At 47.8% G+C, this 19,326-nt stretch overlaps 2 protein-coding genes and 1 pseudogene across 2 annotated transcripts in view; all 3 read left to right on the top strand.

Annotated features, from left to right (window-relative positions):
- The window catches only part of THADA (THADA armadillo repeat containing), a 137,130-nt gene extending 136,308 nt beyond the window's left edge, over positions 1-822 (top strand). The window contains exon 38 of the mRNA XM_033144875.1: positions 212-822. Coding sequence (XP_033000766.1) covers positions 212-586 — 375 coding nt within the window. The 3' untranslated portion in view covers positions 587-822. The remainder of the gene's footprint in view (positions 1-211) is intronic.
- A 5,366-nt stretch (positions 823-6,188) lies between these two features.
- On the top strand, positions 6,189-9,774 carry ZFP36L2 (ZFP36 ring finger protein like 2). The gene is made up of 2 exons (XM_033144872.1): positions 6,189-7,318; positions 8,183-9,774. Exons 1-2 carry the CDS (start codon positions 6,914-6,916, stop codon positions 9,719-9,721), a joined length of 1,944 nt encoding a protein of 647 aa, XP_033000763.1. The 5' UTR covers positions 6,189-6,913; the 3' UTR covers positions 9,722-9,774.
- Positions 9,775-18,037: 8,263 nt separating this feature from the next.
- Positions 18,038-18,107, top strand: LOC117044831 (annotated as a pseudogene).
- The last annotated feature ends 1,219 nt before the right edge of the window (positions 18,108-19,326 follow it).

Below are 19,326 nucleotides of genomic sequence, written 5' to 3'. Positions count from 1 at the left end.
CTTGCTGGGAGAAGTGATATTGACATAAAAAAGGGTGTGCATTCAGTGTCCACAGAGTGGCTTACTTCCAAGTAAACGTGCATATATGCCATGCTGAAGACTGAGTAGTTTGCATGTTTTTTGTTCTTTTGGTGCATGTGAACAATTTTGCATAGGGGTTGTTTATCTCAAACCATTGCCAATACATTGATTATTGCTTTTTTTCGTGCAGGTGGAAAATGACTATCTGTTTGACAAAGGAGAAGCAAATTTCTGGGCTGAGAAATTAACGAAGGTGCGTCAGCTGCGTAAACACCTCTTCCTGCTCATACCAGTGACTCGTGTCAATCCATGTGATCAAGGAAAGTTGCACCAGTTGGCAACGTTAGCATCTGATCAAGCCAAACATGTGACCCAGCTTCTTGGAGAAATGCCTTCAACTCCTGAATTTTCCCGATCTTCGGAGCTCACGCAATTAACTATTCGGAATGAAAGAATATCCACTTGCCTTAAAATACTAAGCTTGCTCGAAGCTGGAAATGACATGTGCCGAAAACTTGAAAACATGAATGCGTATGATTTGCTCACTGTCGATTACAACTTGTGAACCACACTGAACGCAAAGACAGGTCATAAATGTGAACGCCGTTGTAGCAATAAGTCCTAGATACTCCGTACTTCAATCCCTTGAACCTCCATCCAACTTTTCTGCTGATGAATGCTTCTCTGAATGCTCTCATAAGCAGAGTTTTAATTGCAGCTGTTGTAGGAAGCAAAGCTGCTAAACTGTTTCTTCCCATGCACTGCATGCTGGCCACCTGCTGATCTGATTTGCTGATTTTACCCCATGAGTTGCTCTTGTTCTCCGACATTGCAGTTCATATTCCTTTTCTCATTGTGCTTCAGGATCCATTCACAGACAAATCTCAAAGTTCTAAAAGAACTAAAACTGACTTCCATCAGTGCCAGACTAGACTTTAAGAGTTCGAACCTTTATTCTATTTTCAACCATGACGGAAAACGCTTTTTCAAAAAGCATTTCTTTCCCTATGTAGACTTAAATACAAGTTTTTTCCACATATTCAACTACTTGATTACCTTTGTAGTTTAAGCAATTCAGTATTAGAATAGTATCATTTGTGCTTTCAGCTCAAAAGCTGTTCACCTGTACATGAAACGTACATGCTTCCGCACTCCCAATCAGTCAGCAAATGGCCAGGAAAGAAACAGTTCAGTACTACCTCCTCACCACAGAAATTAGTCTTTCTTCCGAAGGGCCTGCATCTTAGAAATTTCCTTGAGATATCAACCAAGGTTGACTGCACCCTCTTAATAATAGTCATTAAATTTAATGTCCTTTGCTGTTATTTTTACATTAAATGTTTTGTACCAGGTTATATTGCCTCGCTGAAAATATTTTTCACATCTGTTAAGCATTGCCTCTGCCCCACAATGCACCACATTGCTGATCCCCCCCCCATAGCTGGGAAGTGTAGGATGAAAAGGACAGTTTTAACCTTTTTAGCATGATAACCTCCTGGCAAATAGAAGGGGAAGAAATGGAGGCCATGATCACTGCAGATGGTGACAGCAGCCACGAAATTAGAAGATGCCTGCTTCTTGGGAGAAAAGCAATGACAAACCTAGACAGCATCTTAAAAAGCACAGACGTCACCTTGCCAACAAAGGTCCGTATAGTTAAAGCTATGGTTCTCCCAGTAAGTAATGTATGGAAGTGAGAGCTGGACCATAAAGAAGGCTGATCGCCGAAGAATTGATGCTTTTGAATTATGGTGCTGGAGGAGACTCTCGAGAGTCCCGTGGACTACAAAAAGATCAAACCTCTCCATTCTGAAGGAAATCAGCCGTGAGTGCTCACTGGAAGGACAGATCCTGAAGCTGAGGCTCCAATACTTTGGCCACCTCACGAGAAGAGAAGACTTCCTGGAAAAGACCCTGATGTTGGGAAAGATGGAGGGCACAAGGAGAAGGGGACAACAGAGGACAAGATGGTTGGACAGTGTTCTCAAAGCTACCAACATGAGTCTGACCAAACTGCAGGAGGCAGTGGAAGACGGGAGTGACTGGTGTGCTCTGGTCCATGGGGTCACGAAGAGCTGGACACAACTAAACAACAACAAAAGCATGAGAATACAATTTATACACCATGTTGTGATGCATACAGGATACCAATTCTACGCTTTGCAAAGTGATTGGCAGTGTCTGAATACTAACATCAGGCATATCAAAGCAAACTCGGCTGGAAATCCTGCACCTAAAAAATTATTATTCTTTATAACACCTTCCTGAAATGTGTATCTTTATTTTCTACATACCATGTTATACATGCCCCAGCAGATGGCGCCCTAATACGTATTTTGTTACAGAACCATAAAATAGACGGAGCTGCTGAGGTTTGTTTGCCTGCTGCAGTAAGTCGCCACATGCCCATGCTGCTGAGGGCAAACAAAGCCTTCTCACTGTCCTCATCCCTAAGAGGAATGTATCTCCAACTGGATATATCGGGCAAGGACCGTAGCTCAGTAGTGGAGTATCTGCTTTGCATGCAAAAGGTCTCAGATTCAATCCATGAATGTCCACTTAGAACTGGGAGGGAGCCTTGTCAGAAATCCTGGTGTGTTGCTGCCAGGCAGAGTAGACATTACAGAGCTAGAGAGAGCAACGGTGTGACTCAGGACAATGCAGTTTTCTGTGTGTTCCCTCTTCTGCCCCTCAGTAAAAATTCACAAACATGCCCCCCCCCATCACCAAAAGGGAACCTGAACAGTTGTAGAAAACAGCAATATTGGCTCATGAGTAGCAATATTGTCTACTACAGGTACTAGTTTACAGTTCAGTGTCACCCTCCCTGTGGAACGCCCTCCCATCAGATATCCATGAGATAAATAACTGTGCAATCTTTGGAAGGCATCTGCAGGCAGCCCTGTACAGGGAGATTTTTAATGTTTAATGTTTTATTGTGTTTTTGTATATGCTGGAAGCCACCCAGAGTGGCTGGGGCAACCCAATCAGATGGGCAGGGTACAAATATCATAATCTGGCAGCCTGTCCTAACCATGTTTTGTTGGAATGAAGTCATTGCCTTATCAAACGTGAAGCAAATCTCACTTGGCCACTAATTCATGCAGAAATATAAGGAAATTCATTCTAATCATACTTCTGAAGTACAGTATATCCACTTTATTTGACCGAATACATTTTATTTGAAAAGCCATAAAGTATTAATTGTTGAACCAATTCTACTGCTTAGAATTGCCGTTTCACCTCCCTCTTTTTAAGTGTCACTTAACTTTGTACTCGCATAACTTTTAATATCCCTGGCTAAGCAATATCTTAGTAGGCTGTGAGCGTTAAACTTCCATATAATCCGCAAACCTTGGCTACACTTGGCCTTGTTGAAGATGTTGACAAAATGGGAAATGGCCGTAGTGGTTTCAGCTTAAGTAGAATTAGGAAACCCAAGAAAGGCGGTTAATTAATAAACAAAAGAGCTTCAAGAAAGAAACAGCCTTATCGCTGTATGGCTTTAAGCTGTGTAATATCCCTTTAGTTTATAGATAGCAAATAATGGTACATGATCTTGTATGCGTTTCATCACACCACGAGTTACTGTGTAACTTTTCAATCAGAACCTTTAAACCTTAAACAGCAGCAGTAAAAGAACAAAAGTCTACCCCAGAGTAGCTGTCTGTTGAGTACTTAATCGGGGTCGGTTATCTTAAGTATTGGCTGACTAACTCTTGATTATAGATTGATCTTTGACTGGCTGCAAGTATTACTTACTTACTTATTTATTTTAAGTGAAGGGGAATTCTCAACTTCGAAGCTAGAGCTAAGTTTATTTCGTCCCCCCTTCCCGCAGGTGGGAGATGCCATTATGTCACTCTGAGTAGACCCATGCTGAAAAGGGGTGGCAGTTAACAACAGTACAGCTATGAAGATCCTAGGACGTGGGGGTTGGGGTTGGTGGAACTGCCTTTTCTTTTGCAAGTTGAGAAACGAAGATTAAATCCAACTCCCTCTCCCCACCGCTCCCGCGCGCTTCCTCGGTAAACAAAGGATGCGTTCCTCTTACGGGATGCAGGCGCTAGGGGGTGGCCGCCTCCTTCAGGAACTATTTCTGGCCCGCATGTCAACTTGTCACGTCCACTTCTGGATTAGCAATGCAGTTCCTCGGCCCTAGCCGCAAAGCGTTGCAATTGCCAAAGAGATTAGTCTGAAAGGTGAGGGCGAGGGTTTGTTTTCCTTTTTCTGCCGTGGCACAGGACCAGCGACCGCTTGGGGCGCCTGCTTGAGCGCCCTCGCCTGGGGGCTTTTGTTTTCCAAACGTCCTTCTCGGCGCAGAGAGCAGCTCATTGGGGAGCCTCCCCAAAGCGAGCTTCCACTCGCTTTATTTGTGGGTTGTGGAGGTTTTTCGTTGCGCTAGGCGATTCCGCTCCGAGAATTGCTGGAAACGCGCGAGCCCCCCCTCCCCGCCTTGCAGGAGCGGCGCTTCTGAGTGGGGATTAGCCGAGCTAACGGGAGGAGGAGCCAAGGCTGTAGCCTTGGGGCGGCGCGCGCGCACACATACGCACGGGCTTGCGGAGCGGCCGCCTCCCGTAAAGGAGGAAGCGGAGGCCAGGCACCAAATGGACCCGGCGGGCGGGCAGCGCCGTAAACTCGCCTGCCAGTGGGCGCAGCTTGGTGACTAGCGCGCCCCTGGAGAGCCTCGCCGCACAGCCGCTTCCTCCGAAGCAGCCGCTTGAAAGGAAGATCAAACGGCGGCCGCGCCTTTGTAAACCAGTCAAGGGCAAGAAGGGTGGGGGAAGGAGGTGAAAGCGCTTGACACTTTCCGCTTTGCTCCCCACATTGATGCAGCCCGGCGCTCAGTGGATGCAGGCATTATGGTGCGCCTAGGCGCGAGTAAGCGCAGCTCCGACGGCAACAAGTCCTTCCCGCATCCGCCCATAAGCCTGCCTGTCCTTCGTTGGGAACTGGGTCGAGCTCGCATGTCAGTGTGCACAGGCCAGGCTCGTTTGTTCTTGCATAAGATGCTGAGCTGGTCTGAGTGGGGGAGCTTTTCCCGGCTGCTGAAGTAAAGGAGCGATGAGAGTCGGTCTTCCCCAGAGAGGGGCCGAATTACGCACTGCTTGGTAGGCAAAGCGAGTTCCATATGGGGCGGACGCAACCTTTGGGCTGCAGTCTCGGCCGCACTTGCTCTGGGAAGAGCGCGCCCCGTTGAGCGCCGTGGGGCTTTCTTCCGACTGCGCTGCGCGTCCCCCTGAATTCGTCAATACTGTACTGTACTTACTTCCACCAGCAAACGCGCGCGGGGGCTATCGGCGCGCGCATTCCAAGCTCTCCAAGCCACCGGCTTGAATTCATTAACCGGGAACCAAAGTGTGGAGAAACTTAATTGCAGCGGCGGGGGGGGGGGTGGAAGGGGGAGGCTGCGCCGCTTTCCTTCTTTTTTTTGGCGGGGGTCCAGAGGAAAGGGGTGGGGCTGGGCAAGGCGAGCGCCGGCGCGCGGTCCCGCAGCTGTGCTGCGTCAGCCCGGCCCTCCCCTGGCCAGGCGCAGCGGCGAACGAGGAGTTTGAGGCTGTGTGTCAAAGGACGAGGAGCTGGCTGGGCCAATCGGATCACAAGACCTTGAGCGGCTGCCAAGTCTGGGAACTAGTCGGCAGTGGGACGGTCGCACGGGCTGGGGCTTTTCTTGAGCAACAAGGAACCCAGCAGCTGAGGAGTTAAAAGCGCCTTTTCTTCTCCCTCCCCCCTTGGTTTTGCAAACATAACACACCCCAGCGGGCAGCGGTGGTGCCGTCCAGCCAGTTACATGGCCAGGCGGGCAGCCTTTGTTCCCAAAACCTGTTGCGTGGCACAAGGTCCCTTGATTGGGCGGGAGGAAGAGGAGGAGTTGTAGGGGCGTCCCATTTCACTCCCATGCCCTTTGATGCTTCGCTGCGAGCTTCCCGAACGGCTCAGCGGGGGTGTGAAACTGGCAGGAAAGCCCAATGCCAGCGTGTGTTTACTTGAAAACTTCCGAGCCGTGCAAGGAGCTGGGCGGGCTTCGTGCAAAGAGGGCGTCCGCTCCTTCGCGCGGAGCGGGGAGAGAAACCCAATCTGGAGAGAGCATGGCGCGCAGGGGGGGGGGGGCTCTGTGTACGTCAACGCTGCCTAGACCTGGCGTGCAATCGTCTTTACGCCCGTGCTGCATGATGCAGCAGAAAATTGCACTTTGGGTGCAGACACCGAACTAACATGCATTGCTGCTCAAAGACCTTTTGTCAAGTAGCAATTGTTTCGTAATTCACCCACGTGATGCAAGCACCCTGCAACCCGAGCCTATGCGTGTTTACTCAAAGTAAGCGCCGCTGAGTTCAACGTGCACAGGGGCTGCGGTCTCGGCGCACAAGCCTTGCGGAAACCCCTTCCTCTTCATACTACAAACCTGAGGTGCAGCAGGTGTAGGAGCCACGCTGCATTCTCGAGCAAACTGCGTTCGTGCTTTGCCGGCGGTTAACCTCATGGGAGTTTCCTGTGCACATGGCGCTATTGCAAGCCTCGCGGAAGCTGCGCCGCCCATAGCTAAGCAAGCCTTTTGTATACAGAATGCATTGTGAAAAATAAGACAGCCTTATAGGATGTCTTCCCTGGTGCATGTTCCGATGAGAAAAGTAACCTTGCACCCTTGCCTGCGTATATTGGCCGCGCTTATAGAGAGGGAACAGTACCTTCTCTATGCGAGCCAGCGAGCCTCCAGCGCGTGCCTAGCACAGCAAGGACTGGGGGGAACCGATCGCTTTGCGCGGCCTTAAGACTTTCTTTGGCGAACGCGACCCTTCCCGAGACCTCGCCCCCTCCTTTCTGGATCACTTCTCCAACTTGCCCCACCTCCCTCCTCTCCTGGCCGCTGAAAGAAAATTGGCGGCGCCCAATGAGAAGGAGCGCCGAGACAAAAGAGGCAGGGCTAGGCTGGGTGGGAGGGGAACCTCTGGGTGCTGTTGCTGGGAGACCCCGGCCGGGTCAGTGTTGGGTCCCTCCCCGCTGTCCTGGCGTTTATATATGGGGCGTGTACGGCAGTCGCGGAGTTCCAGCACTCGAGATAGCTGCGGCCGCCGCTTTGGTTGGGCACCCGCTTCCCCATCTCGGTTGGGAAATTGATTATATAGACTTTTTCAGCTCTCAAGCAATCCGCCCTTTCCTATCCAGTCGTGGCTCACCCAAAGCTTCCGAGGAAAGTGGGATCTTTCGGTCCTTCCTGCATTTCCGACCATTACAGGATCTAGAAATGTCTACAACACTCTTATCTGCCTTCTACGACATCGACTTCTTGTGCAAGGTAAGGGCAGGGAAGCTCGTGCTGTTGTCTCTACCAGGGAGCTGAAATAGTTCAGAGAAGTTTTGGCGCAAAACTGGTTTGCAGAAAGACCCTTTCCAAGGCTGCAATCCTGTGCACGGTTACTTGGGGGCGAGTCCGGTTGAACCCCGTGGGACAGACTCCCTACTAACCATGCAGAGGAACGAGCTGCAGGAACGGCTTTGTTCTGCAACAAGTTGCGAGGGGGAAGATTAAAACTTTTCGGCTCTGAGTAACTTGCCAGTGAACCTGCTGCTCCCTGTTTTTCGTGCATCTCAACTTGTAGCCTTTCGCTTTGTAATGGAGGGAGGTGACAGCGAAGAAGGGCATATTTGCAGTGGAGTGCCCGTTGTTGTGCTCAGTTGTTGTCGTTGTTTGCTTTTATCTTTGTGATTAGTGCAGTATACGTGTGGGGTGGGTGTGTTTTAAAATAAAAACTGCAATGGCAGATGTGTGGAAGCTGAAGCTTGCTACTGCAAGGTCCGGCTGCGTTGAATCGGAACTCTTTCGTGCAGCCCCTCCGGATTGGTGGGAGGGGTTTCGGAGCACCCCTCGAAAAGTTTTAAATGGCAGATAGCTGGGAGGGGAGGGAGCCTTGACAACCAAGACCACATGGATACGCAAATGGAGCTGGTGGGGGCTCCTTGGGCGATTCCGCTGAGAAAAGACCCTTGTGGTTGGTGCAGAAAAAAGAGAGAGAGAGGTGCTGGAGACTTGCAAGCCCCTTCCCTTTCCCAGGCTCTCGGCAGTCACCGTGCACCGTTTTTCCCCTTTTTTCTTTTCTTTCTCCCTCCCTTCTCTGCCCCGTTTCCCCCCTTCTTCCCCACCCTCCCTTCTGGCTCCCAGACCGAGAAATCCCTGAGCAGCATGCTGGACAAGAAGGCGGTGGGGAGCCCCGTGGGCACTTCGCCCAGCTCCAACTTCGCGCCGGGCTTCCTGCGGAGGCATTCGACCAGCAACCTGCAGGCTCTGACTAACGGCAACGCCAAGTTCCCGGCGGGCTCGCCGTCGCCTTCGCCCTCTTCCTTCGGCGGCCTCAAGGAGCCTGGCACCGGAGGAGGCGGTGGCGGCGGCGGCGGAGGGAGCAGCAGCCCCACCACCGCCTTGCTGAACAAGGAGAACAAGTTCCGAGACCGCTCGTTCAGCGAGAATGGCGAGCGCAGCCAACACCTCATGCAGCAGCTCCAGCAGCAGCAAGTTGTGGTGGTGGCGGCTTCTTCGGCGGGGAAGGGCGGCGGCGGCAATGGCAACGGCGGAGGGGGCGGCGGCGGCGGGGCTCCCATCAACTCGACGCGCTACAAGACGGAGCTGTGCCGGCCCTTCGAGGAGAGCGGCGCCTGCAAGTACGGCGAGAAGTGCCAGTTCGCGCACGGCTTCCACGAGCTGCGCAGCCTGACGCGCCACCCCAAGTACAAGACGGAGCTGTGCCGCACCTTCCACACCATCGGCTTCTGCCCCTACGGGCCGCGCTGCCACTTCATCCACAACGCCGACGAGCGCCGCCCCGCGCCCGCCAACGGCAGCAGCGCCAACCCCGCGACGCCGCAGCACCAGCCGCCGCCCCACCAGACCAGCGCGCCGCCCCCAACGCACGGCGGCGGCCACCACCACCCTCTGCACCCGCCGCACGCGGGAAGCACGGGCGACCTGCGCGCCTTCGCGCCCTCCGCCCGCGACCACCCGCTGGCGGGCGGCGGCTTCGGCATCCCCCACCCTCGAGGAGGAGGAGGAGGAGGAGACAGGCCCAAACTGCACCACAGCCTCAGCTTTTCCGGCTTCTCGGCGCACCACCACCAGCACCACCACGGAGGGGCGCCGGGCGGCTTGGAAGCGGCCGCGGCTGCGGCCGCAGCGGCAGCCTTGCTCCTGGAAAGCCCCGGCGGGTCTCGCACGCCGCCTCCACCGCGCTCCTCGGGCGGCTCCTACTGCGAGGAGCTGGTGGCCTCCCCGCCGTGCGCCAACAACGCCTTCGCCTTCTCGGCGGGCCAGGAGCTGGGCAGCCTCATCGCGCCGCTCGCCCTCCACGCGCCGCCGCCGCCGCCTCCCCCTCCGGCCGGCTGCTTCGCCAACGCGGCCGCCACCTTCTACCGCTGCCACCAGCAGCCGGGCGGAGGCGGCGGGGCGGGAGGAGGAGGAGGAGGCGGGAACTGCTGCCCGCCGCCCGGCCCTCCGGCCTCGCCTCCTTTCACCTTCCAGCCTTTGCGCCGCCTCTCCGAGTCGCCCGTTTTCGACGCCCCGCCGAGCCCTCCGGATTCCCTGTCCGACCGAGAGAGCTACCTGAGCGGCTCCCTCAGCTCGGGCAGCCTCAGCGGCTCGGAGTCGCCCAGCCTGGACTCTGGCAGGCGCCTGCCCATCTTCAGCCGCCTCTCAATCTCCGACGACTAAGGAGGCGCAAGGAGAAAGTGGGACTTTGGGGGGGGTGTAGAGGGTGGCTGTCCGAAGCCTCCCTATGGTTGTCAATCTTTGGGGACCCCTGCTTTTTTTTAAGGGAGGGTCCCTCGTTGGGCAAGCTACCCCCTTTTCCCTCTTCAATGCCCCCTGTTATTTCCCTGCCTTCTCACCAGGAGCAGAGACTGCAGCAGCCTCCAGATACTAGCCAAGCTCGCACAGACCCTTTTCTGTTTTCTCCCCCCACTTTTTTGTGTTCCTTTTTAGGCAAGAGAAATCCTTTGGATTGCTGAGCAAATTCAGAGAGGAGACAGAAAAAAGAACCTTTCCCTGCCCCCCCCCTTTTATCAAGAGCTGAACAAACGCCAGTTTGCTAAATGGCAAATGATGTCATCAAGAGAACAATCTTTATTATTTTTATATCTAAAGAGACTGGAAGGAGAGGACTTATCCTTTACCTCCCTCTTTTTAGACTAGTTTATAAATGTGCAGCAGCAGCCATTCCATCTTCAAGTGTGTTTTATGGGGGAGGGGAAGAGACAAAGAGTAATAATAAGCATTAGCAAACAGTTCTGCCCAATCTTGCTCCCCCAGGAATCAACAATCATTCTGGAGGCCCATGAACTCTGCATTCCAGGTCCCTCCAGATACAACAACAAAAAAAGAATTTAAAGTAAGGAGTGTGGGGGTTTTTTTGCCTTTCAATCAAATTTAAAGTAAGTATACTAAATGTATAAGCTTTTAAAAGGAAGAAATCCAACATCCTGCCAAGAATATGCCTTGATAACACTCTAGTTTTTTATATATATCTTATATATATATATATATATATTATAACATGCTAAAACTTCCATTCCAAAGTTTAATATTGGTTCCATTGCCACCACTTAGTGGATGTTTGGCTTAGAACAATTTTTTTGTTGCTTTATTTGGAAGCATTCAACTGAATTTAGTTTGTAATTGTTGGAGAATAACTGCTGATTTTTTAATTTTTTTTTTAGCTGAGTTGATTGCGCAAGTCACTGCACAACTCAATATGAAACTATTTAACTTATTTATTATCTTGTGAAAAGTATACATTGGTAATTTGTTCATACTGTATTTATCGGGTATGATGAAAAGCAATAGATATATATTCTTTTATTATGTTTAAATTATGATTGCCATTATTAATCGGCAAAATGTGGAGTGTGTTCTTTTCACAGTAATATATGCCTTTTTGTAACTTCACTTGGTTATTTTATTGTAAATGAGTAAAATTCTTAATTTAAGAGATTGTATGTAATATTTATTTCATTAATTTCTTTCCTTGTTTACGTAAATTGAAAGATTGCATTGGCCTTTTTTATATAGAAATCTGACTCAATGCTGTGGAAGTAGTTTTGAGAAATTTCAATGGGTTGTGTTTTGTTTTTTTTAGAATGTACAATGGTTGTAACCCGTCCAAGTTTAAACCTACTTTGCAAGCAGAATTTAAAGTGGCAAAACCTAATTCAAACTTTTAAAATTAACCAAAAAGTATTCGTGTTGCCTAACTTCACCAATCACACTGTGATAGTTAAAAAGTATGTAGCAATAAAGAGGGGGGGAGGGGGGAGCCCAGTATTACGTCCCACAGTGCCTTCATAAGGGTCCATGCTTGCCTTAAATCTTCCTCAACCAAATGAGTATTTTCTTAATGCTTGAGAATTTGAATGTAGGGCTGGGGGTTTTAAAACTACATGAAATTGTACCACTCGTGTAAGTAAGGAGGCCACATTTGGGACCTGAACCTGTAAACTTGTTCAGGATCATATCTTTTACAGTTCCAAAACATGAAACTTCTTGTTTGGGAAAAAAAGTCAGGAGTTATACAAAACTTTCATGGGAGGGTGAATGGATGAATGAGCAGTACCTTTTTATTATTAAAAAAGAAAAGAAAAACGTACATAGGTACAGGTTCGGCACTATGTACTCTTTGGACTACTTTAACATAAGAAGTATGTTTTGAATGTAACTAGAAGATAAGTCAACTTGAGTTGTAATATATTTTGGAGAGTCAGTTCACTACAAACTTGGAGTGCGAGACTGTAAACTTTGTACTGTAAATGTTTTGTAGTTCTCCCAATAAAAACTCTTGAGGGGAAAAAAATCCCAAGCTATTAAAAGCCAATGTCTGCACGGTGGTGCTTCTTTCTTAGTTCTGCCCTATCAGTATGGTTTCCTGGCTACAGATTAACCTGGTTTTGAACTGCAGAATCTCTCCATTCCTGCAGAAATACTTGGGAGGCTGCCAAAACCAATAAACTTTTGTTCCAGAAGGTTCCAAGGTATTATTTCAAACCACACGCAGTCCTGTATACATCCAACTTTTGAAAGGGGGGAGGAGGAGGAGAGAGGTTTGCTTTCCTTGGTGATCTTTAGAGCTGCTGAATATTTTTTAAAAAAAATAGTGATCAGCTTATTAATATAAAGGAAGTCAACAATAGAATATAACTTTGCCTGGAGAGCAGGAGGAAATGATGAATGGGAATAATGCACAGCTCATCCTTGATTCTTGTTCAAAATCTCTTTCCTTGTAACAACACAAAAGTTTAGGTGGATAGGTTTTTGCTTTTTAAACAACAAAGCATTCTATGTTTCCCTAAGTAGGATTTTGTCTAGTTCTCGCAAATGGAAGGTTAAAAAAAACCCACCCACCCACATCTCTATTCTAGCACAGGCTCTCGCAACTCTCATCAATCCCAGCAAAACTCTGCTAATCAAGAAGACTGCATCCATGCAAAAATATTTCCTCCACATAGAAAGCTAGCATATGGGGAAGAAGGAAGGCTACCAGGGAACTCTGGGAAGGGTAAACTTCTGATTGGGCAAGCCCAATTTTTTAAGGTACAAAACTGCCATTGTGAGAATTTAGTCCAAAATGCTTGCTATACTTAATGTTTACTTTTTCAGAGCTTGATTAGTTCTTTGTTGTGATATTGGACACATGGAGGCCTGTAAATAAACCTATTAACCCCATCTCCATTAATAACTTAAAATGCATTTATTTCCCTATGTTTATTCAGGTTTTTGTTTTTGCCTGCTTTAAGGTTAATGTGGCCTTGCTGTGCTGCCAGGTCATCTATAAATGCTAGCCAGAATGCAGTGCTGCTACCCACATATTCTATAGTTCAACAAAGCGCAGGACTGACTTAAGTACTGAAATTAAGTTCAACAAAGTATTGAAAAGTATTAAGTACTAAGTATTAAGTACTGAAATTAAATTCAACAAAGCACAGGACTGACTTAAGTACTGAAATTCGCTCATTGGTAGTCTGTAGGCATGCCACCAAAGGTAGTTCCCATTATTTCAGAGAGAGACTTTGGCCTTTGGTTTTGTGGCTGTGGTTTCTATAGATTAGTATTTGGTGGTTGGGTAATTAGACATTTTTATAGGAGGCCTTGGTGATGGGCATAGACACCTTCCTGGGAAAGCTAAGAAACAACCTGCTTGTAACTTTACAAAGTTTCGAAGCTGGCATTCTGGTCTGCAATGGTGCAGTTTTAACATTTCACAGGCATGTGTATGTAATGAAACCAATAACCATGCAAGCAGCATCTCTATGGTACCCTCTAGATGTTGTGGACTATAACTCCCAGTTGCTCTGGCCAAGATGACCAATAGTCATGTTTTATGGGACTTGTAGTCCATAACATCAGGAGGGCACCATGTTGACTACTCCTGGCTTTCATGACCTGTGGCACCAATTTGGAATACAGGCAGTCCTGTATTGGGGCCTGCTGCTGCTGTGGCTTCACAATTCCCCAATGCTTGTTCTGTCTGCCTTCTGGGGAATGCAGAATGTGCATACCTGTCCCTGGGCTCACCTTGATTGTGGGCAAGTTAACCATCAACTGGATTTGACTTTTGCAGTAGTAAATGTAATAAATTGCATCCCTCATACCCTTGAGACAAGTGTGTGTTACAATAGTGCTCATTTATTTGTGTAGCTCCTTAGATAGATAAAAGAGCTTCACATACTGTAGATAATGTCATTGCAAAAACCCCGTAAGGGAAACCAGAATTATACCCATCATGTAAGTGGACCCAAGGACGACAAATAATGCCTTAGCTGTATGACCCATAACAAGCAAATTCAAACCATGGACTTGGGAGAATTTTAGCCTGGTCTCTTAAATACAGCACTAGATATTCAAAATCAAACTTTCCCCCCTAAAAAACAAAACGTAACTGCCTAAATACCTTATCTGGGATTGTCTTAGTCTGTCCCCTGCAGCCTCTATTCTATCTGGTAGCCCTTTATTCATTAACAGGCGCTGGGTGTGAGTCATAGCAGCACAGTTTGGCGTTTCCTGATTGGGATGTGAAGCCAGAAAAGCAGCTGTTTCGTATTACACACATTTGGTCTAGCGTTCAGCTATTTCTGTGGTGTGCGCTAAAAAGATCAGTACTGGTGGTCAAATTGCAGCCTGTGCCACGAAGATATTTTAGAACCAATTGTTTGCTCTTGAAACCATTCAAACATTTGCATGAGTTGCTAAGATATATCTGAATTGGGAGAAGCAGGTAAAACAGGCCCAGGTGTATCAAAGCTTCCTGCTGCCTTATGGTGACGTGCAGTAGGAAGTTTGTAGGAAGTTTGGAATGCTGCATTCTTGTGGCAAAAGAATCATGTGGTCTATACTATGTCGTGAAATTCCATTAAGGTACAGCCTTTTGTACCTTTGCAGTCTTCCCTGGCCTGGCACCATCTAGATGTTTGGGACTGCAACCCCCATCAGCTCCACTGTCCTCGATGGCTGGGGCTGGTGGGAGTTGGTAGTTCAGAACATCTGGAGGGTGCCAGGTTAAGGAAAGCTACCTTAGGTTGTCAGTAAGGGGAGCTGCATTGTATTAAGTCTTCTACAGCACCACTGGAATTCGAGTTAACCATACAGTTAATGCACATGTCTCCAGAGAATACTGGGAACTGTAGTTTATTAAAGATACTGGAAACCATAGGTCTGGGGAGAAACTACAGTTCCCATGATTCTTTGGGAGAATCTTGCACCCTAAATGTATGCTGTGGAATGTGGATCTGCCCTAGTTAGATCTCGGGCCATAAGGAATAATAGTTCCATGCACTTTTTTTAAAAAAAAACCCGTTTCAGCTCAGACTTCCACAACTTGCTACCCTAGAGTTCTGTATTTTCACCATGTAACATGGTGAAGGGAGATTATCACAGCTGTTGTTTCCTAAGGCTGAAAGCTGCCTGCAGAACACTCTTGCAGTAGTATGTGTTCCTGGGAAAGCATCATAAAGGTTTTCTGTATCTTTGGGAAGTGGGAACTCAGCCCAAGGTATAAAGCTGTAGGGGAGGTTTCAAAGATGATGGGCATTAAGTGCAGAAGAGGCAAGACATCTGCCCAAAGGGAGCCACTTCCTTCTCTTCAGCTTGGAGTCTAAAGGAAGGAAGATCTTGGGGACAGAGGATGCTGCCTTTATACCAAGTCAGGCCCATGAGTTCATCTCAGTATTTCTACCCTAACTGCCAGCTGTTCTCCAGAGTTTCGCAGTCCCCCCCCCCAGCCTTACCCAGGAGGTGTAGGGGGATCGAACCTGGGGCCTGCATGCAAACTGGTGGCTCTTCCACTAAGCTGCAGCCCTTGCCTTGTGGGGATGGTTGTCTCCTGGGATCTTCTAATCTGGGAAGGGAGGGAAAGCTTAGCTCTGCAGTGGAGAACAAGTGGTGGTGAGGACCAAACCTTTCATTACACCTCTATCCTGCCTGCCTTCCATTGATCTCAAGGCAGCGTATTTACCCGTCCCCAACAGGGGGTGCCAACTTGAATAAAATATGGGTTGCGATGACAAGCACTTCACTAGTCCTTAATAATGCCATTTCTTGTGTCAGGTGGTTGCTTTGCTGCAGTGAAGTGTCTTGAAATGTTGGGCGCAGTTCCTAAGCTCTGTGGTACAGCGCCTCCTTTACACATAGGATATGATGCTGTGGAGCAGTGGTATAATTTGGTGCAATACACTTCCTTATATCAGGGACAAGGGAGCCCGTGGCTGTCTGTTAGCCCCAGCCAGTGCGGCCAGTAATCCAAGGCGATGGGCATGGTGCATGTTTCATGCTGCTGCTGCCTTGGAGAAGCATGGAAGAGTTAAATGGACTGGCATTGTTGGGTAGGCAGGTTTAACCCATATGGGCTACGAGGAAAGGACTAATAAAGCACATGTACAGCTACCCTTGAAAGCAGTGGGTTTCTTCCCATGTGGAGCTGAAGTTCTTGCGTAAGGCCGCCTTTGCTCTTTCCGTGGGATTTATAAATACTGCTGTTCTTTGCCCAATTCTGCAAAGCCGAGGAGTGGCTGTTTTTAACCGTGCTCCAGTTCCTTTGCATGAATTAAGGGCCGTTTGAAGGTTGCAAGTCTTGGGAAAGTGCCGTCAGCTTCCTTTTCTAAAGCAAGCATGGAAAGGAACTAAGGGCTGCAATCAAGCTGGCTGCTTTTCTCCTTTCAGACTAAAATAACAACAATAATAAATCCATTTGTATTCACCGCCAAACCCTCGCTTTCTCGGAAAGCCTCTTGCTTTGTGTTTTGGCGGATCGTAATTCGTTGGCCAGGCTTTGAGCTGGAGTTGTTGCATTAGTGTGTTCTATCTTAAGAGCTGAAAACCTGGAATTTGCAGCAGCTGTACTGGTTCTTGATTAAGCTATTTGTGAGTTGTAGAACTGGGCCCAGAAAATCCCCACTGAAGCCACTGCCCAGGACCCTGAGCAGTGGTCTGGCCTTCAGACATAACTGGCTGCCTTCAGCTTCTATTATAATTTGGGGACCAAAGAGAAAGCCATCCCGAATCCTAAAATGGTGCAGCTGTATCGTAGTGGCTCCGAGTCGTAAATTAGAGCCTTGCATTTGAAACTTAGAAAGAACTCTGCCTGTTTTATCCCGAGGGTAATGAGGGAAGAATACTTCCCCCTAGAACCATGTTATAACACAAAAGCATGATAACATCTCTCAGGATTGCCTCATCCGCAGAACACATGAGGTTACTTTACATTGCAGAAGACTATTGGGCCATCTAGCCTGGGATTATCTGCCAAGACTAGCAGCTCTTCTTGGCTAGCAAACCCGGCTGCATTCAGATGCAATGATAAACTATGGTTTACTGCTTTGTTAATTACCCTGAGCCATGAGTTCATGCACACGTTTTCCCTTTCCTCTGGTGTAGTGCATTCGCTTCCCTCCCTCCCTCCCTCCCTCCCTCCCTCTATCTCTCCCTCCATATATATAATAACTAGGCCAGTTTAACATTATGTCTGAAACCAGATGAAATGCCATTACTCTTAACTACGGTTTACAGAAACATGCCGACTTCAAACCATGGTTTATGCAGCTGACTTGTTTCAATGACCTATAGTTAAGATGCACAGTTTGGGATTCAAATGTTTATTGCTACTTCCAAACTCTGCCCCACTTCACCAGAAGATTCCATGAATTGGGCCTGGGATCTTTTGCATGCAAAACATATTCTCTGTCATGGTGCAGCCCTCCTGGAGAATGTGATATGCTTTATGGATTATATATATATATATATATATATATATATATATATATATATATAGCGCAAGACTTAACACCTTGGATTTATTATAGCTGTGCTTTGTCCCAGTAATGTTTACAATAACCCTGTAACTTGGGACAGAATTATTATTTTTCTGTTGCGAACTGGAGGGCTATAACTGACAGTGTGTTGCTTAAGTCCCCCTAATGAGTCATGGCAAAAAGGATAATCACAACCAGGAAATTCTTGTCTTGCAGCCGAGTCTCTTAGCCAGCACCTTATTGTAGATCACGTTCACAAGATTGGGGAAGGAATGCATCTTCTACCCAGTTCGGTATCAGCTGAAGCCCCCTACCCTGTGCTGTTTTCAAGGACAGATTATTGCAAACATCACCTTTCAAAGTCACCCGGCTATCGCTATCTTAACGATTATATTCTAGCATTTTTATGCTTCCCTTGCATTTTGTTTTTAATGTGCACATGATACCTTCCTGAGGTATTTGCAACCTTTCCAAGTGTAACCTTCTACCGTTTAATAGTTTCACATTTTATTAAAAGAAGAAGAAGAAGAAGAGTTTGGATTTGATATCCCGCTTTATCACTACCCAAAGGAGTCAGAATTTAGTTGTAGAAAATAAAGTGATGAAAGAAAGAGTGAAAATAAGTGCAAAAAAAATACAGTAAGGAAGAAATACAGTAAATACAATCAGTTGCACTTCCATACATTATTATGTAGATACTGTATATAAATAATATTGTTTTCCTAACACTTATACTCTGGTTTCTCTTCAGGTCGTATCAATCTTTTGCCTTTTACTAAAGATTTCTATGGAGAGGACCCTGGATGCTCTTCAGTGGCAGGAGATGGTTCCACTTTTGAACGGGAGCTAAGCTCAGTTTCCAACCACTTTGTAAATGTAATTCCCGAGCCTATAGAACTCTTGAACTTATTCCATTGACATATAGCCAGACTAGGCATGTTCAGTTGCCTGGCCGAAGTAGCAATAGCAGCAGAGAAGGCATGTGGTAGCACAGAAAAGGCTAGGTGAGGGTCTGAACTCTGGTGCCAGCCCTGCTTTTACTTTCAAGAGATGATAAATCACAACCACGCCACCCATTAAAAGCATTCTTATGCCGCTTTAACAGTCATTGCTTCCCCACAAAGAATCTTGGGAACTGTAGTTTGTTAAGGGTGCTGTGAGTTACAGGGGAACCCCTCACAATGCTACAATTCCTAGTAGTAGTAGTTGTAGTAGTAATTTATTATTTATACCCTGCCCATCTGGTTGGGTTTCCCCAGCTACTCTGGATGGCTCCCATCAGAAGATTAAAAACAGATTAAAACTTCAAACATTAAAAATTTCTCCAAACAGGACTGCCTTCAGATGTCTTCTAAAAGTTAGATAGTTGTTTATTTCCTTGACATCTGGTGGGAGGGCATTCCACAGGGCGGGCGCCACTACCGAGAAGGCCCTCTGCCTGGTTCCCTGTAACTTCGCTTCTCGCAGTAAGGGAACGAGCAGAAGACCCTCAGAGGAGGACCTCAGTGTCTGGGCAGAACAATGGGGGTGGAGACGTTCCTTCAGGTATACTGGGCCGAGGCTATTTAGGGTTTTAAAGGTCAGCACCAATACTTTGAATTGTGCTCGGAAACATACTGGGAGCCATTGTAGGTCTTTCAGGACTAGTGTTATGAGGTCTTGGCAGCTGCTCCCAGTCACCAGTCTATCTGCCGCATTCTGGATTAGTTGTAGTTTCTGGGTCACCTTCAAAGGTAGCCCCACGTAGAGCGTGTTGCAGTAGTCCAAGTGGGACTACTCAGGCGAGATTGTGTGCAGGCAGGTAGGGTCTCGGTCTGCGTACCCAGGATTCTTGGGGGGTGGGTGGAGCCATGATCGTGAAAGTGGTACATGACTGCTTGAAATATGTGGTGCGGATGTGACTGACGACTCTTCACCTCTTGTTCCAGCGGTGTCATGGGCTTGACAGAACACTTGTGTGCCTCCCCACCCCACCCCCCATACAACAGGAATGGTTGTGCAAGACAGCAGATGGCCAGCTATAAC

This window comes from Lacerta agilis, chromosome 3, assembly GCF_009819535.1.
Source record: "Lacerta agilis isolate rLacAgi1 chromosome 3, rLacAgi1.pri, whole genome shotgun sequence".
Classification (NCBI taxonomy): domain Eukaryota; kingdom Metazoa; phylum Chordata; class Lepidosauria; order Squamata; family Lacertidae; genus Lacerta; species Lacerta agilis.
This window is presented reverse-complemented; position numbering and strand designations above follow the sequence as displayed.